The following is an 18,572-nucleotide window of genomic DNA, read 5'->3' on the forward strand; positions in this document are numbered from 1 at the left end:
AAAGGCTTTAAGAATTCCTTCGCTACTGAATGATGTAAATGAGAGACGGTATAGATGTGTTGTTGTTGTTGTTGTTGTTGTTTTTCTTGTGTCTGTTTGATGTTAGGCATTGTGTGCTTGTTTGCGCTTGGCTGTAATTGCCAAGTTACCCTTGGGGAGAAAAAGCTTATCTTCACCTTAACCTTCCTACAAATATGTTCAAAGATGACTTGACATTAATCACTTCTACAATTTTAAATGCATCTCTTTTAACAGGCTATCTACCAAAGGCTGGTGGCTGTAATAAACCCCAAATTAAAAAGCCTAATATACAGTTTTACTCTCTGCAGCTTCTCTTCTCCTGTTATCCCCCAAACCCCCATCCCCTTAGAGACTGTGCCTGCTCTCAAACAGGTATAAAACAAACTACAAATCGGCAAAAAACAACTTGAACATAAGAAATCATAAAGAAAGAATAATAGAGTATCCATGTCTGCACCAAGGTGTCAAACTGTGTGATCATATGCTCCTCACATACAAGGTTTTGAATAATCAGATCAGGTTGCAGCAGAGAGCAGCGAGCACTGCAAAGTGTCAGCAAGAACTGTGAAAATGACAACACAGACATTGTGAATAAAATAATATAAAAAGCTGAAAATGAGCACTCTGAGCCTTGTGAGATCTTTCAGGGCTCCCGGTGCTATTTAGCAGATGCTCACTTTCATTACTTACCAGGACACCTGAAATTATGCCAAGTCAAAATGTGTGTCATTAGTTCTGTCTGTTGTTGACACAACTACCAGAGCATGAAGAGAATGTAAATGTTTTTATTCTGTATTATTTTGCATTGACATTGTTTTCAAACAGGTAAAACAAATATTTTCAGAGACTATTTTAGTGCAAATTAAAGGGATGCAGCACTTGTAAATAAATACTTATGTATTTACAGTTCAGTGTGCTGCTCCCCAAAGTTTTCAATCAATGTCTTTATTGTTCTCAGTTTCTTTTCCATGGATGCAATTTCCTCATCAAGCTCTTCATTTGTGCTGTCTAGTTCAGCTTTGGTTTCTTCCAAGGAAACCTTAAGGCCCTCCATATCTGTGTCAGGATCTGTTTTACCAAGCAGTGCGTCAAATTTCTTGATCACTGCTATCATTGGGTCCATGAGAGCCAGATATTCATCTACCAGCTCTGAAGCTTTCAGCATGTCTGACTTGCACTCCTAATAGGAAAAAGAAAATCTTCATGGCACAAGATCAATAAATACACAACAAAGTCATGCTTTTTTCTTTTTTTTTTTTTTTTTTTTTTTTTTTTTGGAAGTGACATCAGAAACAGCAGCATGTGACATCACGTGATGGCGGAGCTTCAGTTCATCCTTTGTCATCCTTTTTTTTTTTTTTTTTTTTTAATAGGACAGGGGGAAAGAATGAAAGAAAGAGGGGGAGAGGAAGAAAGAAAACCAAAGGGGAGAAGAGACGGTGAGAAGGGGGGGAAGAGAAAAAAAAAAAAAAAACTCCTGGGTCACCTGTATGGAGAGAAAGAAAAACAAAAAAAACAGGGGAGACAGCAAACAACAAAGAGCAACATAATAAAAAAAAAAAAAAAAGCACCATCACAATAAACTAGCTAGTCATAGATATCAATAGTTACTAAATAATAAACGATATTGTGCAGCACGCAAGATAGACAGCGCACAGTGTGCTTTGAGGCAGCAGCCAAGAAAGCTGTAGTCCGCATCTGTGAATACCCATGTGTACACCTGTGTGCATACCTGTGTGGATCAGCATGCTTGCATTCCAAAGGTTTCTCCATGTAATGATCTGCTAGAGAGTGTGGGGAGCCACAGCCCTGTCCTCTATGGTATCAAGCAGGTATGGAGGAGATCAAAACTCCAGACATCCAGAGGCACCCAGAACACAAGAGACCAAGGAAGACCCACAGAGGGGCAGCCGCGCCACTGTCCCAGTAAGAGCTAAGGAGAGTCCCAGATGAGGGCTCATTCAGCAGCCGCGGAGCAGAAGCCAGGGGGAGTTGCAGTGACGCGCCCGTGAGCTCCGCCGGCAGCCAGCTGTGCCTGAGTGACCGAGCCCCAGGCCGAGAGGCCGGGGGCACCCCACCTCCAAAGCGGCCCGAGCGAGCCCCAATAAGCGGCCGCCAAGGAGTGAGCCGGTGTGTACCCGGACACCCACCCCCAGATACAAAGAACCACCAACGCACCGATACCTGAGGGAGTCCGCCACCGGCAGGGGAAGTGGTGGTGGGTGGAGATAGGCCTCCCAACCTTGCAGGGCCTGAGATGTCCCCAGAGAGGTGGCGTCTGATACCCAACCTGACATATAGACACAGACATACAGGCACACACAGACACAAACATCCATTCCCACCCTCATGCTCTCATATGTACTTCACACTCAACCGACGTGGAGACAGACATAAAGGGACGCTGTATACACGATCACACTCCCCAAGCGTACTCTACAAACCGGGTCTAGGTACCCTTGCCCCTGGAGGGGGGAACTGCACCCAGACCCAGGTGGTGTTACCCTTTTCCCTGCGGTGGGGAGAGGCAGACCGCCCCGACTCCGCAGCAGCAGGGAGGCCCCAGACCGCAGTCGGATGGCCCACTCCTCCTAGCCCCCCCGCTCCAGTAGGCCGCAGAGAATGGGGGTGAGAGAAGACTCCAAACCTCCCTCCACCCGCTCATTGTAGTGTTGATGTATGTGTGTTCTAAGGTGCAATTAAAACCCAGGAGGGCATGGAGCTACCTGCCAGAGAGCAGCAGGTAAGCGCATAGTCCCTCCTGCTAGCCCTCAATGTCTACATGTATTTAAAATTGAGAGGTGGGCAACGACGCCAGGGGTGAGGCGTACACCCTGATGGTAACTTGGACTCCGTGTATCGTGCCCACCCCCAAGATCCTATATGTATGTGTAATGAGGGTGTGAGTAATGTGAATGTCTAAGTTGTGGGATAAAATTGAGGCAGAGGCAGCCAGAAGGGGACAGAGGGGGGGGTAGCCTCCTCTGCATCCTGGTGACATACCCCTACTCCAAGGCCCTGCATGTGTGGGTGGTTGTGGTGGAGCAGGAGGAGGGAGGCAGCTGGAGATGGGGAGGGAAGGAAGGGAGGGGCAGGTGACCCCTCCCTGGGGCCAGCTCCCCCGCTGACCCCAGTAGGCACTCCCACACTCTGCGACCCGCCAGGGAAAGGGGGGCCCAGGCCCATCCAGACCGGGGCCCAGCGCAGCAGCGCCCCCCGGCCCCACAGAGCCCGGGACAGTCCACCCAACCCCACCACAGAGAAAACTGCACCCACCCCACCATCCACTCGTCTTCCAGACTACATGAGACAATAGACGCCCAGGCTGAGATCTTCCTCCACCTCTCCTGTATCTCCCCCTCCTGCAGAGAGTTCCTGAGGGGAAGAAAGCTCCTGCAAGCATGATGTTATTCTTAATGCACACAAGGGACAAACTCAGTATATTTTATATGCAGTGAGAAACTTTTACTGACCATCAGTTCATCCATTTCCTGTTGTGCTTCCTTGTAACTTTCCTTGAGCACTTCCTGGATCTTAACAGGGAGCAGTGACATGTGGTTACAGTTTATAATGGCTGACAGAAACTTAGTTTCAGCAACAGACGTGATTGTGGTGACTCACAATCACATGCATTAGATAAAAATAAAAGATTGGACTTAAAGCAAACATCAGTTTACCAGTTGGTTCTTGTTTGTCAGTGATGCTGAAAGGCAAATCAGACACAGCAGGGTGGACATGAGGAACAGGCCTTTGGTGATACTGGAAACAGCCACCCCTCTGCTTCTGGCCAAAACTGTTACTGCCATCACTGTTTGGAGTAAATAACGTGAATTTTTTACACTGTAAGAAAACAAATAGAATATTTACAAAAAAGAAACAACATTAGAAAATTCCAGGGAATATATATTCTAATTGAAAAATGTACAATGTTAGCAATACACAAAAAATGGTAATAGAAATACTCAGTCGAATCTGCAACCGTCTGATTAGTGAAAAGTTCTAGAATAAACTATGATGTTGTAAATATTAGTTTTCAGCTTACCTGTGATGCAAATACAAGCTGATAAATGAAATGAAGAGATGGGACTTTACACAGTGCTTTTATGCAGACTTGCAGCCACCTCCCTGATGGCGCACCTCTGATATGTGTTTACATTGAGCACTTTCTGTTGTTTCACTTTCACAGAAATCTTCATGACGTATTAAACTAATTGCATCATTGTGTTACAATACCACCAATACACAGTCTGGGTTTCCAATAAGTACAGTTTTCAGTCAGTAATTTGTAATATGGTTATTTCAAACTTTCTCTAACAGTAATAATAAACCTATTAACTATCTATGTATATAGGTGCCTTTAAAAAAGAGATGAAGTTAAGAGTATATATAAAAAGAGAAAGTCAGACTTTTTCAGACCTAATAATGTATTTTTTGTAATTTGACAATTTAGAGAACGTTACTGTTCATGCTGGTTTTAGTAGACCTAGGATAGAAATATATAGTAGTTTTATTCCTATCAGTGCCTGAAGAGCAGAATGTTTTTTTTCTTATCATCATGTAGAATAAGATTTACACATGACCAATTTTGTGATTCAGACTGAGGCAGAAATATTGTGAATGTGAGAGAATATTGCTTTAATCCAGCAGCAGACGATACCTTTATGTGATAATCCAGTAGCCTTATCACCTGGCAGTGAGGCATAAACAGACATATTTCAAAAGCCTGAGCCTTATGTTTCAGAGTGGTGAGGAATGAGTATATATTAAATTAATGATATGAGTGTATAAATTGGTTAGCCTTCATCATGTGACTAATTGACTGGTGTGCTACACTTATGATATATGATATATTTTATCAGTGAGTAAGCATTGGACAAATCGTTGATTATTAAACATGAGCTTTATTTGCAGACAGGGTTTATTCTTCCTATACATTATTATTAACTGTCAGCTTTACTGATACTACTTAAGACAACAAATTATAACAATGTTATAATAATGAGAGTGAAAAACTTCACACTGAATCTGCACATTATGGAAGAGAAGCTTTATGAATACAGTGGAATCAGCGAAAGAGACAGACAATATGCTACAGTTCATCTTTATGCCCCTCTAGTAATACTAACCACTTCATAATTCCACTTAGTTTCTCTTCATTGTCCTTGAGTTCTGCAGCTTTTAACTCAAGGTATTTGCCTTTGTACTTCTTGGTAGCATCCATGAGCTTCTTTAGGTCATCCATGAAATGCCGCAATGGCGTGAGCAGTTTAAACTCTTCCACTGTATTTCTCATTTTAAATAGGTGGTCTATTAAGCGCGTAGCATCATCATAGATTAGTGGAGTATAAATTCTATCTAGCTTGTTTTCAGCCTGACAAAAAAAACCCAAAGCAAAATCAATACATATATCCTTTTTATATCATTTATATATCAAAGATATAAAAAGATACATTGATGGATTTTATTTATAGTTATTTGTTTTTTTTTGGCTTTGCTAATTCCATAACATTAGAAAGATTTATATTAGCAGTGACAGACTCTCATCCATAACATGAACATTGACACTGACCTTCTTTCTCAGTACTTCTTCCTGTAGTTTCTCAACATTTTCTCTCAGTTCCTCCTGTATATTCAGAGGGAATGTCAACAAACATGTGAAGCATGTGATTATGCCAAAATGGAAACAAAAACAGTCATTTTGCTTGGGTGGTCCATGACCCAATACAAAAACAATGCAATTTAAAAAAAACAAAACTAATCAATAATTTTACCAGTTGATCCTCATCTATCAGTGAATTTGAAAGGTTAGCTGGATACAGCAGAGTGAAAATGATGAATAAGCCTTTGGTGACTGTGATCCCACTCACTTCTTTGCTTCTAGGCAAACCTGCTGCTGCCATCACTGTTCTGAAACAACAACAGAGAGCAAATTTACAAAGTAAACTTTTTCTTACTATGAGTCACGATATTAGAATACAATTTGACAACAAAATCTTTTCTTAATACAGCGTCACAGATCATACCTGGTATTGGAAGGAGAAGCGATGAATGACAAAATAATTGGATGATACACCACACATACGTTATATAAGACCTGGTGTTACCTCCTCTATGACACGGCTCACTTATGGGTGGGAAGGTCTGTGGGTGTATCCAGCTATATTTGTATTTACTTTTTTTGTGCATAATTATTTGTTCTTGTAATTTTATTAATTCAATATGAGTACAGTGAGCCAGTGAAACACAAACAAAATACTACAATAAGTTCTAAAAGTAAAAGAGAAAAAGCAGGTGGGTATCCTTTATGTTCACATACTTGAACTGTCACATTGTAACAACAAATATTGACACTGTCATAGTTAGCCACATGATGTTTTTTTTCCGTTTGAACAGAGTTTAAATGATCAAACAGACAAAGTGTAGCTGCGTAAGGGCCACAGACGCCTACACAGAAACCTCCATAGATTTTGAAATTTTAAAGGTACAGTCAGTTTTTTTGTAAGTTATGAAAACAAAGTGTCTAATTAAGTTTTCAAAAAACAAACAAACTGGTGGATCCTTATAAACTTAAAATTAATCAATTAAAAGTACAGAAGAGCAGACATCGGGTTGTGGAAGCCGCTAATGTGCCCTGGCATCTTAAATATACTGGCTTTTTATGCATGTGGCTAGAGAACGACAACACAGGGCTGGCCCCTGGCATAAAGTGCCTTTGTGGTTGTTTAGGTTAGCCCTAGCATCGCTAACCAGAAGTTAGCCCCAGTAGTGGCTGGGCAAAATTGGAACAACTGCATCATAACGCTACATCTCAATATGGACTTTTGATTATCCTAACACTGAATAAATGGCTCCTAAAAGAATATCTAGGTGCTCAAAAGAAAAAGAAATAAAAAGAAAATCGGAGATGGAAAAAATAAAATAAATATAGGATAAAGGTAAGTATTATTTATTGACTCTACCGGAGTGAATTTGACGATTCTTATTTCAAATGGTCAACTTCTTATATCAAAGTCGTGTTTGAATATATGTAACAGTAAATAGCCACAGTACCTGACCTGCTGGCTCAACATAATAGATGAGATGATGACTCTGAAGCATTTCTTCTGAGAACATACTTATTTTATGACAGTTCGTTCGCCAACCCAAGTGGATTTGTAACGTGCGGTGGAGATGAAGCCAACTGCGGAGGTGTGCAGGTGGATGGCAAATGAGCAAAAGCTTCTAACTTTGCAAAAGTACTCATTTATTTAAAATATCAAAAATAAAAGTGCTACCTCTACTACACATTACTTTTGAGCACACTAGTCCGTGTACACACGGAAGAATCCATTACAGAGAGATGGTACGAAGAAGAGCAAAAAATCAGCTCAAGAGGACGAAGGCAAGGAAGACAGCAGGTCCGGATGGAATCTGCTCCAGACTGCTCAGGGACTGTGCAGACCAGCTCTGTCAGGTGGCCCTGTACATCTTCAACCTGAGCCTGAGCCTGGAGAGGGTTCCTGAACTGTGGAAGACTTCCTGTGTGGTTCCGGTGCCAAAAATCGCACACCACAGGGAGCCCAACCACTTCAAGCCTGTTGCCTTGACTTCTCATCTGATGAAGACCATGGAAAGGCTCATCCTGCACTACCTTCAGCCACTGGTGGGCTCAATGATGGACCCCCTGCAGTTCGCCTACCGTTCTGTAGTCGGGGTGGATGACGCTGTCATCTACCTGTTACACCGATCCCTCTCTCACCTAGAGCAGGCGGGGAGCACTGTGAGGATCATGTTTTTTGAATTCTCCAGTGCTTTCAACACCATCCAACCTGCAGTACTGAGAAGGGAGCTGGAGGGAGCCGGAGTAGGCAAACAGCTGACTGCATGGACCATCGACTACCTTACCAACAGACCACAGTATGTGAGGCTCGATGACTGTGTGTCCTAGGTGGTAATCTGCAGCACGGGGGCACCACAGGGCACGGTTCTCTCACCTTTCCTGTTCAGCCTTTACACTTCAGACTTCTGTTATAATTCGGACGATTGCCATCTACAGAAGTTCTCAGATGATACAGCCATCATTGGATGCGTATCAGACGGCAATGATCAGGAATACAGGGGGGTCATCAGCGACTTTGTAGGCTGGTGTGAGACCAACGTACTCCAAATCAACGCCAGCAAGACAAAGGAGATGTTCATAGACTTCAGGAGGAAGTCACCCCCTACAACACCGGTGAACATCCAAGGGAGAGACATTGAGATTGTGGACTCTTATAAGTACCTGGATGTTCACCTCAACAATAAACTGGACTGGACTACAAATACAGACATCCTGTATAAGACGGGCCAGAGTCGACTCCACCTGCTGAGGACACTGAGGTCCTACGGAGTCTGCAGGACATTAATAAGGACATTCTATGACACTGTGGTAGCATCTGCCCTTTTCTATGCAGAAGCCTGCTGGGGGAGTGGATGCACGGACAGGGACAGGAGCAGGATGGACAAACTGGTGCGGAGGTCTAGCTCCGTGTTGGGATGTCCCCTGGAGTCTGTGGAGGTGATTGGCGAGAAGAGGATGTTAGTAAAGCTGACATCCATCATGAACAACCCACATCACCTACTGCATGAGTCTGTGAGTGGGCTGAGCAGCTCCTTTAGTCAGAAACTGAAACACCCTCGCTGCAGGAAGGAGCGCTTTCGCAAATCATTCATCCCAACAGCAGTTGGACTCTATAACTCCTCAATCACGATGTCATAAGTCACTGGACACTGTGAACATCCACGGTCACCACTTCATGCATAATGGACCTTCCATGTGTATGGACATGTGCAGGTATATATGTATGCATATGTATATTTAGTGTGTTCATGTGTGTGTGTACATGTCTATACATAGGAATAGTAGTGGTACAATAGTTATGTCAAGCTATATAGTTTATGTCTTGCATATTTTCAACCATATCCTTAATCACATACTGTGTATGCTACCATTGTATATAGTGTATTGTCTTACTTTTTTTTCATTGATTGTACTTATTTGTAGTTTTGTATTTCCTTGTGATATCTGTACCTGCGCTGAGGTAACGCAAAAATTTCCCCGTCGTGGGATCAATAAAGTCTTATCTTATCTTATCTTAAATAAGGGGGTGACACACCAGTCATGAGACAGGAGGCGCCATTATGCAGCGATACACTGCATTACAACAGCAACTGTTACAAATTGTAGACAAAAATAATGACCAAATAACCTCGTAGTGTTTTCTTGTATATACGGCAAATCTTTTCACCTGACAAACAGCAACTAGAAAGTAATAAATTTATCATTAATTTTTGCTAATGTCTTTTTCATTAGAACAAGATATACTTGCTACTCATTTTTTATTCATATTGATTTTTCATTGCTATTTATTTGTTCTTTTCAATGTTATGTTATTTTTCATTTTCTTTACTGATATACCTTTTATACAAGTTGCTTTCTTTCTTCACCTAGCAGTGTGGTGGCTGTGCTGGAAGTGTTTTGGGGCTTCATATAAAATCTCAGTTAGGGCCATCGAAATCTTAGGGCCAGCCAGAAGGCAAAGGAGAAAAGAACTCATAAGCATTTGTGAGCCATGGGGACACTCAATGTAATTCTAGGCTAATCTAATTACTTGTAGCAATAGGAAATGAGCTGGTTGTCATACTGACACATGGATTTTGAAAAAACAAAAAAACTAAAACTAAAAGTTTGTCTTATGTGGTTATTATAGCTAGGATTATGCAGGGGTTAAGAAAAGAGAATTCAGCTGAATGATTGGAGAGTACAGTCTGCAATCTGATGACATCTAGTGGTGAGATTTTACACAATACAACAATCAATTAATTATACTTTTGTCTAATAAACTGTTATGATAACTGCTTTAAAGCCACTTCATATTTTAACAAAATCTTCACTGCTTTTTTTTTTTTCAAATTTAGTATATGTAGTGTAATAATTTAACTACCGTAGAATTGAATTCATAATAAGTTGGTTCACATTCTTTTGAACTTTCTCTTGTAATTTTATGTTTTGTTTTGTTGCCTTGATATGTCAATATATGAAATTTGTCATTTATCAAAATGCCAAGTTATTTATAATCAGAAACCTTCTGACTAGATTTGAGAAAAGCGGAAATGTGACAGTTGAATGGCGATAACAGTGACAGGAGAATAATGTAAACTTTAATAAGTCTGACCTGAATTCAGTGCCAGTTTTGGTCATTAAGCACAGCTTGGACCAAATCAAAGTAATGCTGCAGGTTTTACATGTTAAGTTGAAGAGAATCAGGAATGAAGTATTATTATATATTGTGTCACTTATATATAATTGTAAATAAGAATTAGTTAACAAAAAACACAGTGCTATCAATATAAATTGTTAAAATGAAGTAAAAAGGAGTTGGCCTAGAATCAAGTTTTCCACAGGTAATACATCCATCATATTTCAGATTTTATTTAAAGTGTATAAATGAATGAAAATGAATCACAGTTCAGGCAATAAATGATGTCCACCTCTTTCATGAAAACATAGTATATCTAAACAACATGTATTTATTTTGAAGATATTAAATAGAAACCGTTAGAGCTCATTTCGTTTCTCCTCTAGAAATTTGATGATGTTCTTTAGTTCTTCCAGTTTCTTTTCATTGTCCTTCATTCTTGCTTTATTGTGATCTTCCGCCCCATTAAACCAAACCCTGGATTTGTCAATGAAGCGACTAAATTTGTTCATCAGTTCCAGCAATGGTGGAAAATCCTCTGCCATTGATGATGTCTTTATTAGTTCATAAATAGAATAAAACTGCTCTATTTTTTCATCATATTCTCTTGAATTGGTTGCTTTACTGTACTCGTAGTCTGCCTAATGAAGAAAATAACGATGTTTAGTTTATATTCTGTTGTGGAATGTAGTTTCATGTCCACATTTGGCTGACAACATGTGATCAACATGAAACTGACAGACGAACCTTCATTCTGGCTGCTCTTTCTTCTAGTTTCCGAAGTTGTTCTTTGAGTTTCTGAAATTTGCAGAAAGAGGTTGCAGAAAGTGTGTCAGTTGCTTCGCCGCACCACATACAAACATCTCGAACTGAATAAAAAAAAAAAATCCAACCATTAATGAGCTTGTGGTGACTTGCAGTGACAGATAAACATGTATTGGTCATATGACAAAAGAAGCTAAAAGAATTACCAAAAGTTCCTTATTGCTCAGTGAATTTGCAACATAAACCAATGACAGCAGAGAGAAGATGAAAAAAATCAGTCCTCTGTTTCTGGATAAGGCTGATCCTGCCATCCCTGTTTGAAAAAAACTGGTATCAGTTTGAAAGAAAATAACTAAATATTATTGAAAAAAGAATTCAATGGATGTGTCCTGTTTATTGATATATTGTATAGAATATATTAAATGTAAACCATCTCACTGTAGAGTGTTACTGATCTTACCTGCCTGGTGAATGGAGTAGGAGTTGCTTTACTGTACAAGTCAGGGCTGAAAACACAGTGAGACGACACGCTGCAAATGGCTTATATTCTCTGGTGTTAGTTCACTAATGTCACATCTCATGTGTGTGAGCTGCCCTTTTGCTTTTCTTTCCACAGAAATAGTGTCGGTCAGACCCACTTTACAGGAATTAAGGGTCATCAGTTACTCTTGTGACATTTAAAGACAAAACTGACAGAAGCCACCGACAGCAAAGGCACGAGAATGTGGTTAACACATTTTAACCACAAAGACAAAAAGGAAACCAGTCATGATACAATGGTAGAACTGTCATTTTTGTTAAACAAGAGAATAGCAGAGTCTCAGTTTTTCCAATAATATCAGTGAACCAAATATGATGTAAGGTGATGTTAGGTTTGTATACTGTGTTCTACTGTTGTACTATTCATGCGTCACTAATTTTGTGCCACTTTTGTTAGTCGCTACAATCAACACAGGAAGTTAGTAATAACATATAATAAATGTAAATAGGTGGTTATCAGAATACAGTTTTTTCTTAGAGCTTCTACAAATACCAGGATCCACAGTTATTTTAACATGCACATCAATCTGATTGTCACTGATCATTTCAAATCATTTGAAATAAAAAAATATTTTACACAAAGCTTTACTGAAGCATCAAATATTATGCTGTGTATTGTTGCTTGTATCTTTCATGCGACGGGAGTATAACATAAACCTCGCTGATACTTTATTTATATAACTGAATACAATATCTAGTAGATTATAAGCTACTTTAAATAAATAATTACAATATCAGTATAATCCAGTTAATACTATGGAATAAAATTGCACAAACACACAAAAGTAAACAGGGACAGAGGTTTCATTTATTTAAATTTGAAAAATCCATTAAGGCTAGCACTCACTTACAATGTTGCTGTGCATTTAAAGCAACGAATTTTTCTTCACCTACTTCCAAGGTGCATGGAGAAGACAAAGATCTGATGACGTGGAAGACTCCAGCCACACTTATAGTATTAGGGAACAACTTTATTAAGTGACCAAACCTTTTTTGTTTAAACATTTTGTGTTTAAATAAAAACAGGAAACAGAAAAAAATCCAAGTGGACCAATCACACCTTCACAAATAAACCAGCTGACCAAATTAACATTTAACAAGGTGGCGTTGGCTAATTGGTTAATTGGTTAAGCAAAAGCCGAAATAGGTTCTGGACCGAACCACTACAGATTGAAAGGGGAGGAAGGGAAAAAATCCCTGCATATATTTAAAGCAATACAAAATATAATGCGCATAAATGATAATGGGTCCAAATGAACATTAGAGACGTTTTTGTGAAACAAGGGAATAGTCCAGGTTTCCAGTATTTTCAATTTTCAGTTTGACATTTATTATATAGCTTTGGAAACATTCTCTATTATTTAGATGGATATCTTAACAGTTTTCAAATGAGCAATATAAGCATGGGAATGTAATAAATCATTTAACCATCCATATAAACACATTTCTTTATGACATGTAGCAAAACATTGTAAGTCATTGACTACTGCCAGATTTTCAACACACAATCTATGTGTTCAGTGGTTTTTGTTTATATTAGCTCTCTAAAATGAAAATGTCTACAAGCTGATCAAGTCATCACACTTTGTAGCACACTTGTACACAAAGTCTTCCTCAGTGAAAACATTTCAAAGCCACTTTTCAAAAAATTTCAAACTAAAGCTGCTTAGTATAGAAGAAGTTTTACACAGGCAGTACATACAATAGCAGAAACAGACCAATGTGTTGTGTCTGTAATGATTAATATGTTACAGTTCGCCTTTGTGCTTCTCTAGGTGTGTTATCCGCTCCATCACAACACTTAGTTTCTCTTCATAGCCCTTGATTTCTGCAGATGTAGTTTCAAGGTATTTACCTATGTACTCACTGAATGCCTCGAGGAATGTCTTTAGGTCATCAATTATCTCCAGCAGTGGTGGAAAATTCAACACTGGTGCAAAATTTTTCCTTAGCACTTCAGACAAAGACTTCATTATGTGTGGCATATCATCTAACAATTCTGGTATGTAGGTTCTGTCAATCTTGTTTTCAGCCTGAAGGAAAAAATAAAGCCAGAGGAACAAAAAAAAAAACAAGAAAGAAAATAATTAAGTCTATTATGTTACAAAAAAGCTTTGCATGATGGAAAATGTTGATTTGCTTTGGTGGTTTATAGTTATAGACCCTCCAGATTGCTCCTCCATTTCCACAACATGGATACTGACTGACTTACCTTCCATCTCAATGCTTCTCGTTGCAGTTTCTGAACATTTTCTTTCAGTTCCTCCTGCAAATAAAGAGGAAACATCAACAAACATGCACGTGAAGCATGTGATTATGCCAGAAAACCCCCAAAACACTGTACATTTGAATGTAATGACTTAGTTGTAGAAGTGCTCAATTTAGCTGTTCGTTTGGAAAGTCAACAATCGCTTTACCAGTTGGTCCTGCTCTATTAGTGAACTTGAAAGGCGGATCAGACACAGAAGAGTTAAAATGATGTATAAGCCTTTGGTTGTTATGACACCACTCAGTCCTTTGCTTCTGGACAAATCTACTGCTGCCATCACAGTTCTAAAACAACACAACGAAGTAAAGTCTTTAAATTTCACTGGACATGATGTATTAAAAATCTGCATACACTATCTTCTCACAGTACAGTGTTGCTCTTCTTACCTGCTACTAAAAGGAGTCATGAATAATAGCATGAATGTTGAATGACAACACAACACAAAATGCTTTATAGACTCCTTGAAAAGGCTAGCCTGTGGGCGGGTAGGTGGGCGGGTGTTTAGGTGCACTGTGGTTCTGTCAAAGTATGGATTTTAACAACGCTTTATCTAATAAGGAAGTATAACTTTTGAGGTTAGAAACCTCTTTTGAACCAGAGTCTTGGACAGGCAGCTTTTAACAGGCATGTTTAATGATTCCCGTTTAATGTTAACTGAAGAAAACTCACCTGACCAGGGAGACGCATTCAAACTCAACATAAAAGGCCATGCTGCTAACTAATGCAAATGCAATGAAGAATTAAAAATAATAACAGTTTGCTTTTTAAGTTTGTGCTTTCTGTTCATTATTATTATTATTATTATTATTATTATTATTATTATTATTATTATTATTATTATTATTATTGTTGTTGTTGTTGTTGTTGTTGTAATGACAGACTTTCACCTTTGGCACTGACTGTATAAAAATGGATTTATATCATATGTTGAGCCTGAAGGGTTTAAAGTTCACAGTTAGAGGAACTTGGAAATTAGGAAAAGACTGTTGCTGTAAATCTTCATTATATGTGTGTTACAGAGGATGGGACAGTCTCCAAAATCAGCGTGAGGTCCATTAGTATTTATAGACAAATAATCAGAATAAATAATTCTCTACTAGTTTGTCATTCATTTTTGGTCACACTGAAGAAAAAGTAAGTCTTGTTAATACTATGTTTCAAAAGGGAGGAATGAATTATGATATGAAACCCTGGATGATCTTCTTTTGGCTTATAACCTAATGACTTTGTGACAACATATTAGACAATGAATTTCTGGTTTTCCATCAGACCCACCCTTCAAGCCTCATATCAAGACTTGAAAATCAGACTTCAGAAACAAAAGATTTCCCATTATGACAATTATTTCAGAGATTCAAAAAAGGACGCGTAACATGATTTATTTATTTTTTTTACATAATATATTTATTAAAATTGTATTATGATGTCAAATCATTGGACAAGAGCGGCAAAACTAAAAGAAGTTCTCTGGGAATAAAGATAACTTTTATTGCATCAAACATTTACTTATTTAAAAAAGTTGCAGATAATTTCATAAGAATATGTTTGGAAAATTATATAAAAACAATATTTTTCCACTGAGACGTAGACAGAACGTAACTGTTACAACTCAGTATCTTGTTTCTCTTGTTCTTGCAGCAAAGCCAGTCTCTCGTCTAAATAAATTCTAGCAATCTTTAAGGCTTTCCTTGCAATGTTAGCCATTTCCATCAGGTCTGAAGAATATGGCAATGTCTTCACTAGTTCCAACTGAGGAAGAAATTGCTTCTTTTTTTCTTCAAATTCCTTTGAGGCAGTCAGCATGCTGTACTTGTATTGTGCCTGATGGGGAAAATACAACTTTTAGCATTTAAATTCATTGTTCAGTGTTACTTTGTGCCACATAGACTCCTGTTTCCTACACATCCATGTATTAGACTTATACTGATGTCATATCGATTTTTTTTTACTTCCTAATTTTATGAATTCATGTTGTATATTTCTAAACAAATGTAATCTGCAGACTGACTGGACCACCTTCAGTCTCTCTTCTTCTTTTACAGCTTTGCGGAGTGTTTCCTTGAATAGTTCCTACAATTTCCCAGAAAGAAGCAGAGCACAGTGTGTGGGCTAATATAATGAAAACACACATGAAAACAAGTAAATTCTTAATTTTCTCAAAATTAACAAAAGCAAAATTATTCATTTACCAGTTTTTCACTGTTAGCCAGTGAATTTGAAAGCTCGAATAATTTTGTGATTGTTGCATTTCTATGCTTGTGTTCTGCCTGAGAAAAAAAATCACAGTTACATGTTAGTTTATTAGTTACAGTTATTAGAGATGCATGACATATAAAACTTGGAGACTGACCAACCTTCATTCTGTTTGTTTCTGCTATTGCTATCTTCATTTGTTCCTGAAATTTGAGACAATGGAAACTGCTCAGCAAAGTATAAAGCCCATTTCATTTAAAGAAAAATGCTGATAACTTGCAGTGTATGTTAACAAGTTAACAAATAAATTGCAAGGATGTTAAGCAAGGATGAATTCACCACATAGTCCTTGGTTTTCAGTGAATTTATGACGCGAACGAGACACAGTAGAGAAAAGATGAAAAACAGGCACTTGTGTTCTCTGACACAAGCTTGTCCTCTGGTTGCGGATAAGGCTGCTGCCATCGGCCCTGAAGTTAAAACAGAATATCAAAAATAATGGAAAATGGAGAATTGTAGTTGAATACATATGCTGATATTTTTAAATATTTTGATCAGACAGAGCTAAATGTAGGATGTCGAGACCGGCTTCACCTTTCATGAACATGAAATCAAGTAAACATGAGGTACGGTAAGTGGTACGTGCTGTGCTGAACATAAACACACAACCAGAATGCAATCTTTTACTCACTCAATCAGACACACACACACATACACTGACATGCTGTACAATGCTATCGGTCTTACCCATTTGTGACTTGAAGAAGAAGTAATCTACCGTAGGGGTAAGGAATGACAACACGGTGAGATGACTCGCTGCAAATGCTTTATGTTCTCTTTTGTCACTTCACTTATCATCATCTCACATGTGTGAGCTACCCTTTCAGTTTCATTTTCAGTGCTTTACACTTTTTGGGAATAGACAGCTGCCAGTTATTATACTATAAAAACCCTCCAAAAGCTTTCCACTCTAAGCTCTTCTTTCATTGTATAAAAAGTGACTAGGAACCATTTTATAAGATTTTAGGGTAGGGTAGGTAATTAGCAATGTTTACTAACTTTTAGTAAAATTTGTTATATCCACCCATGAGAAATAGCTTTTGCACAAACCTATTTTGAAATGAATTCTCTGTAGTAATAATGTATTGTAAGCTGATAAAAATATACTAATAATAACGTATTAGTATTTGTTAAATATGAGTAAATATTATTTTCCATTTAATAGTAAAGATATATTTGATCAGTAAGGATGTTTCCCAGTCATTCAGTCAGGAAAATAATGTGCATGGATTTATTTTAAAGCAGTTACACAAGAGAATGCACATCTAGAGCTCAGATTCAGTAACAATTGCTGGTCATTTCCAAACTGTTGCAGTTGAAGGAAGAGGTTTCTGGAACAAAACAGAGCTTGTTATAATTTCTTTAGAGTAAACAGAAACTATAACAAGCTATAACAGCATACTGTTTAACATTTAGAGATTGTTTTTGATTGAAATTTACACCTTTATGGAGAAACATAGTCCTTGTTGTCCAGTCCAAGCTTGGCTGCAAAAGGCAACCCTGACTTTTGGATTATGTCAGTGGTGTTACCATGTGTTTGGTATCATGTTTCTGAAAGCAGTTAGGAGGAACTGTGTGGCAATGTCAAAGTTGGTGCCACTTTGATATTGCTTTCAGATCTCTTTTGGTTACAGCTCTCAGGGTCTGGAGTTTCTACATGTTCCTAAAAACAATAGATGCCTCTTTTGTTTTTAGGGATTTTTGTCTCTGCAATCTGCAAGACTGGAAACACAGTATTCACATTGTTGATTGAGTACATTTATTAGTGCATCATTCAGTGATCTACATAATGTGGTAGGCTTTATCATGCACATCTGACCTAAATGTTATTGAACATAACTGGAAATTAAGGAAATAACACGTGCAATGGATTTTCTTTCTTTCTTTCTTTCTTTCTTTCTTTCTTTCTTTTAATAAAACATGCCTCTTACACAGTTACGTCCAAGTTTTTGGACAATGATATATTTTTTTGTAATTTTGCCTCTGTACACCACAACGGTGGATCTTTAAAAAAAAAATACACGTGACAGACTTGTATGCTTGATTTAACCTTTTAGAGTCCAGGGATTCACCAATTCACATGACTGATTTAAGATGGCCTAGCAGTGACATGGAGTATTCGTAGAAGTGTTAAAATGAATTCTGAAGTGTAGAAGTTCAGCCAAATACTGCATAACTGAGCAGAGAGTGCTTAACAGTGCAAATGGACAATGACCCAATGACCCATTATTTCTTTACAATCAGCACCAGGGGGCAGTATTCGACTGTGTTAAATGTGTTGCTTTTCAGAAGAAGCTGTTTGCGCTTCTTAGTACAGCAATTCAGTCACATATGCAGGCATGTATGTGCGTGTATATATAGACCAGAAGTCCTTTATTTAGTTTAGCTGATGACAAATAAACACATCATGAATAGTATCATTCATCATGACTGACAGTTCATTGTTTTTAGTGTACAATGTGATTAAACTGTAGAATAAACTTTGCAATCCTGATTGATCATTAGAC

The 18,572-nt window shown here is 38.3% G+C and overlaps 4 protein-coding genes across 4 annotated transcripts; all 4 read right to left on the reverse strand.

Annotated features, from left to right (window-relative positions):
- Positions 1–818: 818 nt before the first annotated feature.
- Positions 819–4,675, reverse strand: LOC146715155 (uncharacterized). The gene is made up of 3 exons (XM_085452790.1): positions 3,699–4,675; positions 3,495–3,554; positions 819–1,201 (listed from the first exon to the last, which is right to left on the reverse strand). Exons 1-3 carry the CDS (start codon positions 3,825–3,827, stop codon positions 923–925), a joined length of 468 nt encoding a protein of 155 aa, XP_085308916.1. The 5' UTR covers positions 3,828–4,675; the 3' UTR covers positions 819–922.
- A 1-nt stretch (position 4,676) lies between these two features.
- On the reverse strand, positions 4,677–6,109 carry LOC146715156 (uncharacterized). Its single transcript, XM_085452791.1, has 4 exons — positions 6,045–6,109; positions 5,793–5,928; positions 5,591–5,644; positions 4,677–5,392 (listed from the first exon to the last, which is right to left on the reverse strand). The coding sequence occupies exons 2-4, from the start codon at positions 5,919–5,921 to the stop codon at positions 5,111–5,113; spliced, it is 465 nt and encodes a 154-aa protein (XP_085308917.1). The 5' UTR covers positions 5,922–5,928; positions 6,045–6,109; the 3' UTR covers positions 4,677–5,110.
- A 6,936-nt stretch (positions 6,110–13,045) lies between these two features.
- Positions 13,046–14,235, reverse strand: LOC146715157 (uncharacterized). The gene is made up of 4 exons (XM_085452792.1): positions 14,199–14,235; positions 13,961–14,096; positions 13,756–13,809; positions 13,046–13,576 (listed from the first exon to the last, which is right to left on the reverse strand). Exons 1-4 carry the CDS (start codon positions 14,228–14,230, stop codon positions 13,292–13,294), a joined length of 507 nt encoding a protein of 168 aa, XP_085308918.1. The 5' UTR covers positions 14,231–14,235; the 3' UTR covers positions 13,046–13,291.
- A 981-nt stretch (positions 14,236–15,216) lies between these two features.
- LOC146715158 (uncharacterized) lies at positions 15,217–16,815 on the reverse strand. The gene is made up of 6 exons (XM_085452793.1): positions 16,753–16,815; positions 16,345–16,475; positions 16,167–16,208; positions 16,002–16,079; positions 15,829–15,882; positions 15,217–15,633 (listed from the first exon to the last, which is right to left on the reverse strand). The coding sequence occupies exons 1-6, from the start codon at positions 16,754–16,756 to the stop codon at positions 15,415–15,417; spliced, it is 528 nt and encodes a 175-aa protein (XP_085308919.1). The 5' UTR covers positions 16,757–16,815; the 3' UTR covers positions 15,217–15,414.
- Between the last annotated feature and the right edge of the window lie 1,757 nt (positions 16,816–18,572).

This window comes from Copadichromis virginalis, linkage group LG3, assembly GCF_057382275.1.
Source record: "Copadichromis virginalis isolate Kocher_CV1m ecotype Utaka linkage group LG3, C_Virginalis_male_GT1.1, whole genome shotgun sequence".
In the NCBI taxonomy this organism is placed as follows: Eukaryota; Metazoa; Chordata; class Actinopteri; order Cichliformes; family Cichlidae; genus Copadichromis; species Copadichromis virginalis.